Source organism: Echinops telfairi, unplaced genomic scaffold (assembly GCF_000313985.2).
Source record: "Echinops telfairi isolate 266 unplaced genomic scaffold, ASM31398v2 ScPeMD7_7473;HRSCAF=8511, whole genome shotgun sequence".
In the NCBI taxonomy this organism is placed as follows: domain Eukaryota; kingdom Metazoa; phylum Chordata; class Mammalia; order Afrosoricida; family Tenrecidae; genus Echinops; species Echinops telfairi.
Window position 1 is genome coordinate 12,266,801 of NW_022111377.1, and position 17,399 is coordinate 12,284,199.

At 46.1% G+C, this 17,399-nt stretch overlaps 1 protein-coding gene across 1 annotated transcript in view; it reads left to right on the top strand.

Moving 5' to 3' along the window:
• The first annotated feature begins 4,904 nt into the window (after positions 1–4,904).
• SLC39A12 (solute carrier family 39 member 12) overlaps positions 4,905–17,399 on the top strand; it is a 76,817-nt gene continuing 64,322 nt past the window's right edge. The window contains exons 1-3 of the mRNA XM_004716020.2: positions 4,905–4,944; positions 6,073–6,393; positions 13,762–14,043. Of these exons, the coding sequence (XP_004716077.1) occupies positions 6,160–6,393; positions 13,762–14,043 (516 nt within the window). The 5' untranslated portion in view covers positions 4,905–4,944; positions 6,073–6,159. The remainder of the gene's footprint in view (positions 4,945–6,072; positions 6,394–13,761; positions 14,044–17,399) is intronic.

Below are 17,399 nucleotides of genomic sequence, written 5' to 3' on the forward strand. Positions count from 1 at the left end.
CCATAACACTTTACCTCTAAAACGGAGAGGTAAAGGGGGAATGTGATGAATACATGAGATGTCTTCACATGTGGATGGCAGGGTAGTGAGGAGCAGGTAGCCCTGCACACCGGCTATTAGCTCAGATTGTGCAAGTGTATGAAAGAGCAAAGGGGCCTTTCTTCAAAATATCTAAGGGGAAATGGTTGTAATAACTATTCAAATCTACGATGATCCAAAAAGTTAATGTGGGTCTCTGGAAAGGGTTACACAATGCCCAACCTGTGCAATTGTACCAGACGGCCCTCAGCTATGCTTTCTTCTTAAATGGATGCCATCTTGTATTTTATGCAGGGGAACCTTTGGGTTGGGTCTAATGTATATGGAAGGAGAAAGAAGTTTGAAGCTCAGGATACACCAAAAAGCAAATAATTGGAACTGAATTTTAAAAAAGAAAAGACTGATTAGGATACCTCTACCTTCAACAGGTAGGGCTTGCCAGTGCAGGAATTAACTCCTGTAGACAGGGAAATATTGCATCTGATGAGACTGACCACAAATGTGGACTCAGTGCCTTGCAAATATGAGTACAAATCAGAAGTAAATTAGCTCCTACTTTACATAGTGGGTTAACATATGCAACTCATTACCTCCAGAAGTTGGTTTGAATTGAAAATATAAACATGCTTAAAACAAATTCATTTCATGTTTATAACCCATTTATCACTCCCTTAATTGCACACCATAAAGGCCTCACTCAGCTGGGGACAGCTCCTCATTAGGAGGGGCATGGGAGAGGACCGAATAGTCAAATGCTATGTGGCAATGCCCTCTGGTCATGCCTTTGGGCGGACACACTTACATTGGCATTCAATACACGCTGATTGAATGGTGTATCTGCCCCAAGAAGATCATGTCGTTTCTGTTGGAGTGGGGAGAACAGCTTGCGCTTGGGGAACATGCTTGACATTGACTTTATCGTTTTCCAAGGTGAGGTTAAATACAGCGGTTGCAGATGAAAGGAGCTAACATACTCCTTTGAACTTAAAGCTGCAATGCCCTAGAGAGAGAAGAGGAACACTGCTACCCGAATGTCAGGGGATCGAAAGTCATTGGACTCCCGTTCACATTGCTTGCTTTTGAGGTTGCCTATTAATAAGCAAATTAAGACTAGCACACATACTTGACACTTTCCTGTTTCCTTTACTTTTGAAGACATAGCCTCGCCCTGCAGACACCACTCTGCTGTGGTCAATGAGTGTTCTTTAACACGATGTCCTGCAGCTAATTCTCATGATTTTCTTAAACAGGATTCAGTCACTTAAGTTTTTAAGAAGTATAAGGGAACATTGCATGTATTTTATTTTATTTTTCCAGCCCATTTGCTTTATTTCACAGTTTTATTGGCACTTCTTCCACATATCCTGCAATTCAATAGTCCCACCGTATCAAGAAGAGTTAGTTGTACAATCATCACCACAATCAATTTTAAAACATTTTCTTCTTCCTTGTACTCATTATTAGTGTAAATTTTTAAAACTGTGGCAGAAAGTTACACAACACCATATTTTCCAATTCACCACCTTCTACATGTATAATTCAGTGGCATTGATTATACTTTGTTGTGCAACCATTATTGATATCCTTTTCAAAAGTATTCCACCACCATTAGCATAAACTTAATGCCCCCCTGAGCAAAAACTCTTCCTACTTCTCCCCTGGTAACCATTGGTCAACTTCAGTTTCTTTTATTTAGTAGTGTTCTTGATATAACATTTTCACATCATACACTTCTATTGTTGGTTCACTTTTGAAGAGTTGGCTATACATCATCCCATGAGCACACTTGGGGCCAAATGGAGCAGCAGGGGTGTGACCATAAGGATTTCGTGCAGTTTGGAGTCATGTGGCCAAAGTGTGAGGGCAGTGTAGACTGGTGTTTTTTATTAAGGAGTTTCTATGCAGACAATAACTCATTGGGGACCTCTAAGGAGGAAGTCTCTAGTATCAGGGACTCTGAGGCCAGGCCACAGGAGACATCTCAGCTGGTCATTGGCCTGGAATAGAGGGCTAGGGAAAGTAGCCAAGTATCAGCAGGACCATTGCCCCTGAGAAGACTGCAAAGCACAAATCAGGATCCACTCCTGAAGCGCTGGGCAGGTTATGCAGTTGGTCTCTGGGATGGAGGACCGATTTAGTGACATGCCAATTAGAAATGAGTGAGGAAATGAGGGTTTAATTCCAGGAACGAAGCAGAGTGCAGAAATTTAGAGACACCAGGTTATAGTAGAACCATAGAGGTCACTGAAGGACAGGAGATAGTGAACTGTTTTCTTTAGTAACAACCTTCCAAGGTCTAAAAGTGATGTAAGACTGAACCTGCAAATGATACTTAGAAGGCCCCAGCCTTGGGTGCTGTGGTCCAGTCCCCCTCCGGTCTTGAGCCCATTCCCTCCCTGCTTGTCTTGTTTGCCCTGCGTTCTCAATTTGGACTTTTAAACTTCAGTTTCTCCACCGTTTGACTGGCAATTCTGGAACCGAACACCAGTTCATCTTACCCTGGAGCACAAGAGAAACATCACCCCACGGCAAGTGCTGCACAGTGGGTTATGACTCAAGAGAAGTTGAGATTTTTCTCCGAATTCTGTCTTCCCTGTTTCTATAACGTTAGCCTTCTCTCAGGATCACCCACCCGTTGGTTTCAATGTTCATGTCCAATGACTGATTGGTGCGATGGATTACTCCCATCTCATTCTCTTCTAATTCCCTCTGCCGCATCTCCTGTAGCCCATTCCTAGGACTCAACACAGAATCACCCACCTATGTAACACATTCTTTGGATTCAATCTGAGAAGACTATTTGCATGAACTATGTGCTATCAGGAGAAGACCATCATGCTCGCTCAAGTAGAGGGGTAGCAAAAAAGAGCCAGGCCCTTAAAGTGACCTTCGATGAGACGGATTGACACAGTGGCTACAACAATGGGCTCAAGCATAGGAACAACTGTGAGGATGGTGCAGGACTGGGCAATGTTTCATTCCGTTGCACATAGGGTTGCATTGAAAGCATTAGCCAAAAAGTGGTCTCCGGGAATGGCATACCCATTGACAGGTTTCAACAAGCTGATGAAGCACTGGTACAACTTACTCATCTATGTCAGGGATATTGGAAGGCAGCTACTTTGTCAATTGACTGGAAAGGATCCATCTTTATACCCATTCCAAAGAAAGATTAAATTATAGAACAGAAGGCTTAAATGATAGAACAATAGCACTGATGTCACATGCCGGTCAAATGTTATTGAAGAGCACCCAACACACGTGGCAGTACCTCGATAGGGAGTTCTCGGAGGTTCAGGCTGGATTCAGAAGAGGATGTGGAACAAACATGAAACATCAGCAATGAACAAACATCATTGCTGATGGCAGATGGATGTTGGCTCAAAGCAGAGACTATCACAAAGGTGTTTCTTTGACTATGCAAAGGTATTAGACTCTGAGGATCATAGAGCTCTGGATAGCCTTGAGAAGAATGGAAATTCCATAACACTTCACTGTATTCCCATGGAAGCTGTACACAGATCAAGAGGCAGTTGTGTGAACAGAACAAGGAGATACTGCATCATTTATAACCAGGAAAGGCATGTGTCAGGGTTGTGTCCCCTCACCATACTTATTCAATCTGGAGGCTGAGCAGATAATCAGAGAAGCTGGATTATATGAAGAAGAATGTGGCACCTGTGTATGTAGAGGACACAACCTTGCTTGTTGCAAGGGAGGAGGGCTTAAAACACTGGCTAATGAAGATCGAGGATCGCAGCCTTCAGTATGGATGACAACTCAGTGTAAAGAAGACCAAATTAATAGGTAACATCCTGATCAATAGAGAAAAGGTTGAAGTTTTCAATAGTTTCATCTTGCTTGGGTCCAAAATCAATGCTTGTGGAAGCAGCAGCCAAGAGTCCAAAAGATGACTTGCATTAGGTAAATCTGCTGTACAAGATCTCTTTAGGATATTGAAAAGCAAGGATGTTACTTTGAGGACTAAGGAGACCCTGGACCAAACCCTGGTGTCCTCCGTTGTTTCATCTGCATTTGAAAGTTGGACATTGTGTAAAGGATACAGAAGAAGAATTGGTGCATTTGAACTGTGGTGCTGGAGAAGAATATTGAAAGTACCATGAACTGCTAAAAGCACAAACTGATCTGTCTTGGAAGAAGGAAGACCAGAGTGCTCCTTAGAGGCAAAGATGGCAAGACTTTGGCTTACCTACTTTGAACATGTCAGGAGAGACCAGCCCCTGGAGAAGGACCTCATGTTTGGTAACGTGGAGGGGCAGCAAAAAGGGAAAGGCCCCCAAGGAGATGGATTGACACAGTGGTTGCAACCATGGGCTTCGCCATAGAAACCATGACGGGGTTTCCTTTCATTCTGCACAGGGCCTCGACGGGTCAAAGCAACTTGAAGACACAACAAAACAGCACCTTCCAACATACCGAAGGGTCTCAAGAGCTAGTCTTTTTCCACGAGTTCTTGGTTTGAGTCTAGATGGAACATTTATCAAAAGATCAACCAGGAAAGAAAAAAAATCCTGATAGATAGCCTTCCCGTTCTGAAATATGAAAGCCTTGCATCTACATTCCACCTTTCACTGTAGTTAATCCTTAGTCCAGTGGTAAATATGGCTAGAAAAAAAAATCTGGTCCCTTCACCACGTTTACTTGATTACTCTGAAAATGTGCCAGACAGAAAGCATTCTCGCTTTTACCCACCTTCATTCTAACCTTCAGAGAAGCTCTCTCCATAGCAACTGGAAACCTCCCCAGGCTGAATAATCCTCTCCAGTTCCCAGGGCACCACCAAAGAATTTTTAAAAGGAGAACTTTGTCACCACGGACTACTCTCCGAGTTTTTAAAGGCTGCGCGCAGCTCCAGATAAAGAAGCATTCATCTTTCTTCTGGAGGTAAGTATTGGGTTTAGAAATGTTTGGATCATCTGACATGGTTTAAATGCTAGCATAAGAATCTTAAACTCTTTTTTAAACAGCAGAAGCGATCCCTCATTCTTGTGACTAACCCACGGTCATGATTAGCCCGTCTCTCGGCCAAGATCTAACCGAGAAGCTGTTAACGCTTGGCATTCCATAAGCAATTGGTTGCAGATTGGTTTTTTCGAAGCACATTGACTCCAAAATACTGACCACCCCTAACGACCAGGGAGGGAAGGATTGGATTTCTCTGTGTGGAAGGCCGTGAAATGCTGGTGCTTTCCTATGATAGATCGGACTCCAGTAACTAAGACTTCCTGGAAGGGCTTATTTTCTTACTCTCCAACCACACCAAACCAAGCCAAGTTCATTGCCATCAGGTCGATCCTTTATCCTATGGAGTCTCTGATGGTTTCAAATTGACCCCCACCCCCACCAGGGCCCTGTTGTCTCAAACCCTGTGACTCGACTTCATGTTGGTGCTTTAGAGTTTATTTTCTCTTTCCTTCTCTCCTCCTTTAGTAAGAGGGACACAGTATCATCTGGAATTCTACCAGACAGTGAGCTCAAAGGAAAGGGTCTTCTCTGTAAGACTTGTTCCACCTCCAGGATAAACGGGGAGACTTACCCTCCCTAATTTTTGACTCTGTGTTCCATTCAAGGAGCCCTGGGGATGCAATGGTTAAACACTCTGCTGGTAACAGAAAGGCCTGTGGTGTGAGCCCCCCAGCCACTCCTCTGGAGAAAAAAAACCCAAACAGTCTGCTCTTGTAAAGGTTGCAGTCTGGGAAACCCCCTGGGGGCGGTTCTTCTCCATCATACAGGGCCACCATGAGTCGGAATCAAACTCAAGGGCACATTACAGCACTAACAGTTCAGGAGGAGACAACTAAATAATTTCCTTCGCTAATCTTCTATGATCTGTAAGTGTACGGCCCTGGGAGTGCTGTGCCATTTAGGGTTATAAACAGCGACAGATTCTCTGTTACTACAAAAAAAAAAAAATCCTTGTTATTGCAAATCCGCTTAGCCAATTAATTGAATCCCTTCATTCTTGTGGCAGGCAAAATCTTTGAAGCCTTTCTTTTTTCCCCTTGGCCACAGACGTTTCTCCGGCTGCAAACTTGCCCTGGGAAGAGCACCCTACTCTCTGTCTCCCTCCCAGACGGACCCAAACGACAGGAAGCAGACATGGGTTTCTGGCGCCGGTGTTCAACACTGAGGCTGCTGGTGGTGCTGCTGCTGCTCAGCCTCGTTGTGGCGACCCAACTGGACAATCACTCACCTCAGGACAGCCTGACAGATGTCCTGCGAGTTCTCTCTGCTGGGGCAGGCCTGAACACCTCACACAGCCTCCTGAAAACACTGTTGGAGGAAGCCGGGTGCCCTCGGAGGACACATGGAATGGGAGAAGCTTGCGATCTGGTCAGTGCAATCGAACTGGTATCAGTGACTAGGCCATGTCTACAAGGGGTTAATGGATCCCAAAGCAAATCTGATGCAAATCCTTCCATGTCCGGGCAGGCATAATCCCCGTATGTACCATCCACCGAATCATTTGGCCTTAGATAGATGGCATGCCAAGAGAACATTTTTCATTCAAAGGGAAATATTGAACCCTGCTGCAGGCTTAGAGATATTTACTTGTGATCTTTTCATCCTCTCTTCTTTCTCATGTTCTAATTCTGTGTATTGTTTTTAATAATGTTATCTAATAATAATATTATTAATATAATAGTTATATAATATAATACTATGATCAATATATTTGTAAATAATATTAATATTATTTGTCTATTTGTCTAAAGTTGCAATGTTAAGTACTTTCTGCTGACCATCGGTTGATGTGTGTGTGGCGCGGAGGGAATGAGTTAGAGAATCACCTAGGAATGAAAACCCTGACACCCGGAAGGGAAGTGAGGGGGGCGGCCTAACATTGGTGCCGTGGTGCTGAAGCCCGGGTCACTGGAGTGCAAGACAAACGCGGTGGGGGTTGAAAGTCACCATTAGGGTGGATGAGCAGGATGGCAGGGAGTGCGGGGCGGGGATGGAAGGAACAGCAGCATAAGCTGTAGGGCCCAGGTCTTCAAATGGCTGCAAACAAGACCCCAAGGGCTCTTGACCATGCCTGTCTGGACCCGCGCGACCCCCCCACCCCCACCGGAATGAGCCCATGAATAAACAAATGAACAAACAAATAAATAAATAAAGCAGAAGGAAATAAGCCCCGAATACATTTTGGCAGACTTTATCCACTATGCGTAGGTCAGGAGAAAACATTTCCAGATCGAGTTCTCTCTCTCTTTCTCTCTCTCTCTTTCTCTCTTTCTTTCTTTCCTGTTTTGTTTTTTTTCATAACAGAATGGTCTTGCACGCGGAGAGGATTTTTCTCTACTCTGTGCAAACAATAAGTAATTCAACAATTATTAAAATCTCCAGAGGGTCCAAGAGAAAACATGTGTTATAATAGGCAAATCTGCTGGAATGATTTTTATTTATATAGCCAGGAACCTAAGAGGGGGGGAGGGCGGGAGGAGACTTCCCACTGGAAATAACTAGGAGTTGTTTCTTAGTCAGGTCCCCTGAGAATTTGCTTCAGGCGAATGTGCTCTGCTAATGACATGAGGTGCGGTATTTAGGCTGGTTGAGTATTAGTTTTGCTCCCCCAGACCAATGGAACTCACGGCCATTGAGTTGATCCTGGCTCATAACCCCCCAATAGGGCAGACTAGCACCATTCCCTAGGGGTCCTGAGACCAGTGCATCTGTCTGGGAGTAGACAATCTCATCTTTTTTCTGGGGAGCATCTGGTGGTTTTGATCTCCTGATTTTGTGGTTAGCAAGCCAGAGCACCTATTAGTTTTACTCAGGAGAATGGAACAAGGTAGAATTGTTCTTTTTTTAATTAACTTTTTAAAGAGGGATTGGTTTACTATTCTTTTCTGTAAACTTGGTCAAGCCAGTTTCCATGTGAGGGGCCCTGATGGGGCAGTGGAGTGAGTGTTGGGCTGCTAACTGAAAGGAGAGAGAGGCTTCCAGAAAGATCGTTGTGGTCAGGCGCCATCCAGCCTGGACAAGAGAAGGAAGCACTGCCCCATTTTGTGCCATCCTCACAATCGTTGTTCTGTCTGAGCCCAGGGTGGCGGCCACCGTTGAGGAGTTGCCTTTTTGTCATTGACCTACTGCTTCACCAAGCACGGTGCCCTTCCGCCCTGGAAACCCCATGGGGCAGGTCTACTCGGGGTCGCTAAGGGCTGGACCGGACTGGACAGCAGCAGGTTTGATGTGGTTTTGCTCCCTATCATGTGAATTCACTTCATTCCCAGGATGTGAAAGGTAGCCATTCATGCTTTCCTCCTCAGGCTGCCACCATTTCCCCTTCCTGTGACATGAACCGAGGTGAACAAGGGCTGAACCTCAGCCCCGCTTCCTAGGGCATCTTCAATCCGTGGAGCGCTGTCCCCATCGGTGAAGAGCTCTGGGATGTCTGCCTAGCACTCATCAACAGGTGGGAGAAGCAAAGGGTGTTTGCTTCTGATGATTTCGCCAGCACCCCAGCTCCATAGCAAACCATGAGACGTTAGCTTGTTGTTGAGTCTTTTTAGAGGCTTTATTCTCTGACAGAGAGGGTTCACATGGAAATTCTGTGGGGTAAAAGGAGTGGCTAACAGGGATGTATCCATACTCTTAAGGTGAAAAAAAAGAAGAAGAAGAGGGAAATGGTGTCTTGGATTTGTGGAGAGGAGTAATTGTCCCTGATTACATTTGGGCTCTGGATAGAAACTCAAGATTAACCCTCAATAATTTAAATCCATTGGAGACCACTCTGCCTTTGAACGTTGTTACTTTTCATGCCTTTTCCTTTTTAAAAAAAATATTTTTAAATCATATTATTTGTGGCTTGTACAACTCTTATCACAATCCATACATAAATCCATTGTGTCAAGCACACTTGTACATTTGTCATCATCATCGTTTTCAAAACATTTGCTTTTCTGTTTGAGCCCTTGGTATCAGCTCCTCATTTTCCCCCCTCCCTCCCCGCTCTCCCTCCCTTATGAACCCTTGATAATTTATAAATGATTATTATTTTGTCATATCTTACCCACTCCCTCCGCCCACGGTTACAGGGGAGTTTCAATGAATTAGTAAAGGATTTAGTAACTCCAAGAGAATGAATTCTACTTGGGCTAAGGGGAGCATCATTGTCTTCCATGGGTTCCCCACATGGTGATGGGAAAGCTATCTGGACTCAGTCAACAACCGGTGTGAAGCCCATTCTGGCACCCAATGGGTGCTAGGACTTGGTCCCTCTCCCAGTGTTTCCCAAGGGGAGTGCTACCAACCCTCAGGCATGCTAAAACCATCCAGAGATGCCCACTGCCATCCAATCCCTTAGGACTCATGGTAAACCTATAGAACAGAGTAGAACTGCCCCTACAGGTTGAACAGTCATGTGGGAAAGAGAGGTACTCCCAAAGCAGATGCTGGATTATGGCCTAAAGAATAAATGATTTTTAATGTCCAAAGGCGGGTTATGTAATGCCTTTTCCTAAAAAGTAGCTGATAGGTCAAATAAGTTTGGGAGCCTATGAACTCCGTAGGCTCAGCTTCCCCATCATACCTCACTGGTGCCTTCTCCTAGTGATTTCGGTGGCATGTGTTTTAATTAGCTCAGTCATGTGAGCTCACACACTCTAGGCTCCTTCTATCTCACAGTCACTAGTGGCGGGTCCCTCCTTTTCCAGGGGCACTGTGAACGGCTCACCTCTGATGCACCTGCCAAACCAACAAGCCAAACCTCTGAGTTGGTTGCCTCTAAGTGGATTCCAACTCGTGGTGACCTCAGACATGTCACAATGAAACTGTGCTCCACGGATTTTCAATGGCTGGTTTGTGGGAAGCAGATCTTCTGAGGGGCCTCTGGGGAGGGACTCAGACCCCCACCCTTTCTGTTAGCAGCCAAGCACAGTAACGATTCTAAGCCTTAAGGCGAACCTCAGCACCGCCACGTCCCCCTTTGCACACTCCCACCCCCACTCCTCCTGTTTGGATGAGCACCCATACCCCTTCCCTCGGCCCCAGAGGGTCAGAATTTGTCATGAAACACTGTGTGTGATTCGCAGGCACATTCCAGGAGGAAAACTTCCATTACAGAGGGCCCATCTTCACCTCAACTTGCACTTGCACCCACCGCACTTGCACCCACCGCCTTCCCCACATGAACACACACACACACACACATACACACACACACGTCCTAACTCTCATGGAATCAGATGTGCACAGTGTCAGGCTTTGTCTGAGTTTACTCTTCTCATGAAGATGTCTTTGACAGTCAGAAATGCCATTAAATCAAGTGGGGCCCTTAAGGGACTGTGCCCACTACCAACGGGTATCTTCCCAGTTCTCTGTTGGCAGAAAAAGGAAGAGGTGCCAGCCTTCTCTTGAGTTTTACAACAAATGCCTGGCCACTGCTTTTCTTACACAGAAACCTAAAAACTGAAGCACAGGCAATGGGTTTATACATTACTCCATCCCTCAAGGTCACATTTAAGGAAATCTTGGGCTAAATAAACCAAACTCACTGCTGTTGGGTCACTTCCCACCCCGAAGAGCAGCCCACTGTTTTATTATGCCAATGAAGAAGTGGATGGATTACTTTCTGTTCAGGAGACTCTCACCTGGAGTAAGTCATAAACAAAGCCTATCAATTAGTCCGATTCACTACAGGGACTGAAAGGTCATTACTGCTAAGTATCTGGACAGTCCCAAGTCCTCAGGGTTACAAAGACAACCCACTCAGCTGCTAACCAAACATTTGGAGGTGTGGATCCACCAGAAGGCACATTGGAAGAAAGGCCTGGCGTTCTACATCTGAAAGATCCACCATGGGAGACAGTTCCACCCTAACACACCTGGGCTTGCTCTGAGTTCAAATGATCTCAATGGCAACTGGTTCTGGTCTCTGAATATTTGATTTAACCCCGTAGCTTTTGTCCTCACATTTTCTTCTCTTTTCCCTTCCAAAATGCATTTCCTTATGAAATATTTCATCCTAATTCATAGAATCCATTCATTTTCCCTTTACACTTTATGCCAAACCTGACACAATTTAAAAGAAAATCAGTGGAGTATTCCTAAGCTGGTCTAGTTTTCTTTAACCGAGTCTCAGTCGGCTGTATGGGATGGATCTTGATACCAATTTGGGGTGGAGGGGCAAGAAGTCATTGCAAAATTCTACTAAAGTCTCTCTCTCTGTAATAAATGAATCCTTGCTTAAAAAGTTAGCAACCAAACCAAATCTTAAAATAAGTGATAAACTTGAAATACTAGCACTCATCATCAACCTCCATCTTGCTTTAAAGCTTAATTGTCTCTGGGTATTGCACATGGTGGTTAATGAACTTGGTTGTCCACAGAAAAATGGGAGGTTTGAATCCACTCTGGTTTCCTCAGAAGACAGGCCTGGGAATCTAGATCCGAAATCTAAGCCTTTGAAAGCCCAGTGGAGCACAGCGCCATACTAATAGGCATGAAGTACCCACAGGTGAGGTAGTCTGCTTATTGGCAACTGGTTACATAGGGCTCGAGTAGGCCTTAGTATTTTCTTATGCTAATTCCTGAAGCCACAGGCTCTCTTTACTAAGATTCTTTCTCGCAGATGCAAATCTCATAAAAGAGTCCAGAAATTCTCACCCCCATGAGAAGAATGGCTTCCTGATATTTTGCTGTAAGCCTTGCCACTGGCAACCAAACCTTGCATTTTTCTCATGGGTCACTCAGGGGACAGAGAAAGGCTGCTGAGGTTTAGGTGGTGGAGCTAAACACCCACATTGTGAGCTGGCACTGAAGAGGAACCTGTGTTCCAAGTCTGCCGCCCCCCCCACGCCGCCCGCTACAGTTCAGTGGGGGAGGGCGTGGAGTCCGCTCAGCTCTGTGAAGAATGTGATTAATGCTTTGCTTTGGATATGCATGACATTTGTTTCTTCCTGACGAAGACGGCATGTACCAGCTGTTTCTCAGTGGGTTGCACATGGACGTGGAATTAGAACCCCAGATGCTTCTACCTCAGAGAAAAGTACTTAGAGATCGTGGAACAAATCCCCTGAGGCTCACGACTGCCAAGTCTACTCTCAGGGGCGGATGCTGTGTAATCGTTGCTTCGCTGACCCTAGCAGAATTCCCGAGAGCTCCCCACTGTCGATGAAGGAAGGCCGCTTCGGCCCCATTGAGGACAGTCCCCATTCACAACCCCTGTGCCCATGTTTCCCTCATTGTTGCACTACATCACCACAAACACCCTCTTCTCCCAGGCAAGCTCGGATTAGACCCCCCAAGGATTTGCCTGTGGTTTGGGAGCAGATATGTGGTATCCAGGAAACTTTTTTAATCATTGCTCTTAGGACCATGGAAGAGGGAGAGATGGCATTCATTTGTTCATTCATTCATTCAACCATTCACTCTTTCATTCCACTTAAGTGTCTGCATCGTACTAGAGATGGGGGACAGAGTGTTGCACAACGTAGATAAGACCTTGCCCTAATAAAGACGCAGAAGACAAGCCAACACACAAGCAGACAAAGTAATTTTTTAATACTTGTGCCACGATGGAAATCAAAATGGTATTATTCTGGACCAGAATTGTCCGACCTGGTGGCCACCAGCCCCCATGCGGCTGTTGAGCACTTGTTATGTGGCCCCTCCAACCTGAGATGTGCTTGAAATCACAGAACACTGACCAGATGTGGAAGATTGGGTGCAGTAAGAGAGACTGTACAACTGCTCCTTGATGGCGTTTGCAGTTTGATTGATGTTGAAGGGCTCACATCCTAGCTCCAAGAGGAAATCAGATGTGTTCGTTAAATTGATTTCCTTTAGCTAAGCCTTAAGCAAGCCCAGGTGTGTCACAACAGAACTGTGTTCCCACACACTTCTCATGGTTGCCTTTTCAGCAGTAGATCACCGGGCCACCCTTCCGAGCTTTTTCCACGTTCAGTGAGCCACCCAGCGCCTTAGCCGTGTCCCCTGCCCAGGGCTCCTGTGTGGCTACTGCAAATGAAGGCTGGTGTGTGTGGCTCATGTTGTATTTCTATGGGCCAGTGCTTGTACTTTCTCCTTTGCCCAGGGGGTTCAGGCAGGCTTCCCTGAGGAGGTGAGGCTTTACACGGACCTCAGAAGTGATAGGAACAAGTAGCTATGAAACATATTGAGGGACGGTTTGGTGGAGATGACAGAAAACCCCAGGGGAACAAGTTGAGTCGCAGGAGGGCGGGTCAATAGGAACTAGACCATAGAGAAAACAATGTAGGGAGAAATAAGGAGTTTGAATTTTATGGGAAGAGTCTAGGGTCACGGTTTTATCCCTGACAGCCAACGGACAACTCGTGACTACTGTAGTTGGAGACACAGGGACCTTTCCTAGGGAAAAGGAGCTCCCTGGGCGGGAATCAGGAGTCCTAGTGGGGTAGTGGAATAAGCCCTGGTTGATCACCAGTAGATCATCACTTCAGACCCACCAGGGGCTCCGCAGGAGCAAGATAAGGCTTCCTGCTCTCTCGGAGCTTTGCAGCTTCGTAAACCTTCTGAGGGCCACTGCATCAGACCCTCAGGCTGTCGGCAGTGGGCTTGGGAGTTTTGTGGAGGGCCGCAGCATGAGGTCAGAGCTAAAGCACAACCATCTTCATTGAATCCATCTATTGCACCTGCCCGCCTTTCCCCTCGCCCTGGATACAATCAGAGGGAGTCGTCACGAGTGTTTGCTAACCTTGTCTTGGATCTCTGTTTGACTAGTGCGTGGAACCAGATGCTCTGTTACTAATCGCCGGAGAAGACTCGGAAGATGAGTTCAGAGAGGAAGCGCTGCAGCGAGTGGCTCCTCTCCTCCTCTATTACATTATTCATCAGGACGAGATCTGCTCTTCCAAGCCCAACCTGAGTCACACAGAGTACGCGTTTTACCTGCACAGCCTACTCAGCCTCAGGCCGGAAGAAGACTCCAACTTCCTTTCAAGGACCGAAACGGAAGATATCTTGGCTTTCACCAGGCAGTACTTTAACACGTCCAGGAACCAGGTAAGGAGGGCAAACTAGCTAACTGGCTCTGATTCTATGACACAGACACACAACCTTAGGCTGGCCATTTATTTTTTCTTAAACTATTCACGGACTTGTAGGGAGAGGCCAGTATTTGGGATGTTTCTTGTCATGGTATGTTAAGCGATGTAAGAGCAATTTCTGAATTTAACAGCAGAAATGTCATCATTTGCTCTCAGGAGTCCCTGGGGGCACAGACAGTTAAGTGCATGACAACTAACCCCAAAGTTGGCAGCTTGCCTTCATCACACGGTGCCTCAGAAGAAAGGCCTGGCAATCAATAGGGTAAACTGGCTTTGTTTGCCCTTCTACTATTAATTGTCAGATCGACAGCTCCGGTGGGGCCGAGTTTATGTGCTCAACTGTAAACTGAAAAGCTGGCAGTTTGAACCCACCCATAGGTCTGCCGGGGAAAAGCCCTGAAGATGGGCTCCCCTAAAGAGTACAGCCTGGACGCCCGAGGGGGCAGTTCTACTCCATCGCGTGGGGAGCTGTGAATAGAAAGTGGACCCGATAGCACTTAACGACAGCAGCAGTTGTAAGATGAGTTTTGGCAAAATGACGGTGGATGGGCAGGCCAGGTGACAGGGCAGCCCGTGATGGAGTCTTGCTTAGCACTGGAGTCATTGTTTTTTTAAAATTTGGTTCCAAGGACTAAACCCTATTGGTTGAGGGCTGTCCTCGGAGAAGGAATGATAGCTGAATGTCTGCCATAGGCCATGTCCCCTTTGTGGCCTCTGATCTGTACTGCATGAGAACAGGCTTCCTGCTCATCTCTCCCAGGGACCCGTAGGAGACAGGCACCTGATCTCTCCCTGCCTTCATTACCTACCCTGCCAGCAACAGCTGCCCTGTCCCAAACCTTCTTGTGCTCTCCTTTTCAGTGGGACGTTTCAGCAGCTAGAGTCCTGTGAACGCCAAGGACGCTTTCCCCATAAAACAATGAATCAGTGAGGTACCACCACATTTTTGGGGGTACCTCCACATTTTGAAGGCTATTGTGAACATTGTCTTTCCCTCTGGGATGATTCATTGAATCGTATATAGACAAGTTTGATTGGTGTCCATCATGACTTATGGGAACCCAGATGTATCTAAGCAATCACGTGTCAGTCTGGGTACTTTAGAGAAACAAATCCACAGAAACTCATGTGTAAGAGAGAGTTTTATATGAAGGGTAAGTGAGCATCAAGAAAACATCCCAACCCAGTGCTACCCAAGCCCACAAGTCCAACATTAACCCATTAACCCATATGTCCAACACCAGTCCACAAAGTCCTCCTCCATCTCACAAAACACACACTATGATGCCGACTGCAGGAGGGAAGCCAAATCAGTGAATGCGTAAGCATCTCAGTGCTGGCAGGGCTCTCCACATGGCTGCTCCAGCACCCAGGGCTGCATCAGGGTAGGTCCATGTGGCTTCTACTTGGGGATTTATTGCAGGAAGTGAGCCTTGCCAGCTAAAGCAGGGAACTGGCTAAGGCAGCTGCACCCTGGTCCGACCATCAGAAAGCAAGAGACCCGAGAACTAGAAAGGCAAGGTTCACCAAACCATTTATCCCTCTGCCCTTCAATTAACCCCACACGTGTTTTATCGGCCAGGTTGGCACAATAAACTAACTACCTCACATGCTGCGGTTGAACAGCCAACAGACATCCTCTAATTTGCTCTTGGCAGAACTTATGGACAGGCTGCTTGTGGAGGATTTGCAAACATCGCTTCTATGTCTCTAATCCTTTGGCTCTCAAAAATTTCCTGTAATTTTTTTTGTTCTTACTTTTAATTTAGAAGTTTATATTCCTTTCTAGAATTCGGAAGGATGCCTTTGAAGTGGTGCAGTTGTTGCACACTGAAAGGCCAGCGCTTCAAATCTTACTGCTTTGCAGGAGAAAGATGTAGCCGTCCGCTATGGTAAAGACTGACAGCATTGGAAACCCAAGGGCCAGTTCTGTTTTGTCCCTCAAGGTCTCTAGGACACAATAGTGATCTCTATGGAAGCCATGGATGAAACAGTGTGTTTGGGTTGTTGTTGTTTTTTTATTTAAATACAAAATTCACTGTTATGTAATAAAAGATTGGGTTCAAATTAGTCCCTGGGATTCTAGTCTTGCTGCCTTCTGATGCAGACTGGAATGACATGCCAGCACGGAGAAGCTGACCATGTGCACATAGTCAACGCTGCTTTATTGTTATTCAACACATACTGCAAATACCTAAGCTTCTGAGTGTTTGTGAGATACAACACTCCCCGAAGAGAACACAGTCATTCAATATTATTGTGAAGAACGACTGTATCCACCTATTCTTTCAGCAGGCATGTAACCCTTTCAGGGTCATAACCCACTGCTGGGCCGTAGACCAATCATTTATGGGCGGATACTACTCTTTCTAGGCCTTGCTGGGAGCCTTCAGTTAGGCTTCCCTGGAGGAGCCAATCAATCCAGACCCCTGCAGGAGGCCTGTTAGACCTCCCTGGAGGCTACTGCTATGCCCCACTAGAGAGTGTGAGGTCACCGAAGATAATAACATCCAGGCCCATGCTAGGCCACGCCATTAACAACCATACTGGTGGTCCTCAACCAACTCACTAGGATAGACCGAGTTTACACTGCCGTAGCCTAGTGCACTCATTCTCCTGGATCGCCCAGAATGGAAACATCCCTATATTCTATCCTCGCTCCTCCAAACAGCTTTTGTGGATCGGTGCAGCACAGTTGGTTCTGATCCATCACAACCTTCCGTGCAACAGAATGAAGCTCTGCGGGTCTGGGATAGCCTCACAATGGTGACTATGCTGGAGCCCATGTGGCAGCCACGGGTCAGTGCAGCTGGCCGAGGGCCTTTCTCTCTCTCACTGACCGTCTCTTTTCCTAAGCGTGATGTCCTTCTCCAGAAACTGGTCCTTCTTGACAATGTCTAAGGTACATTAAAACACACAAACAACTCTCACCATCTTCCTAATGGCGTGACCCTTTAACACAGGTCCTCATGTGGTGGTGACCCCCTTCCCCCCAACCATAAAATTACTTTTGTTGCTACTTCATCACTGTCATTTTGCTACTGTGATGAATCGGGTGACCCCTGTGAAAGGGGACCCCAAAGAGGTCCATACCACAGGTTAGGAATCACTATTCTAAGGAGCATTCTGGATGTATTTCTTCCAAGACATATATATTTTTTGTGGCAGTCCATGGTATTACAATATTTTTTGCCATAATTTAAAGATACCAATCCTTCCTTGGTCCTCCTAATTCCCTGTCCAGCCTTTGCCTACATATGAGGCAGCTGAAAATATGATAGTTTGGGTCAGGCTTCAGGCTTTGCACCAACA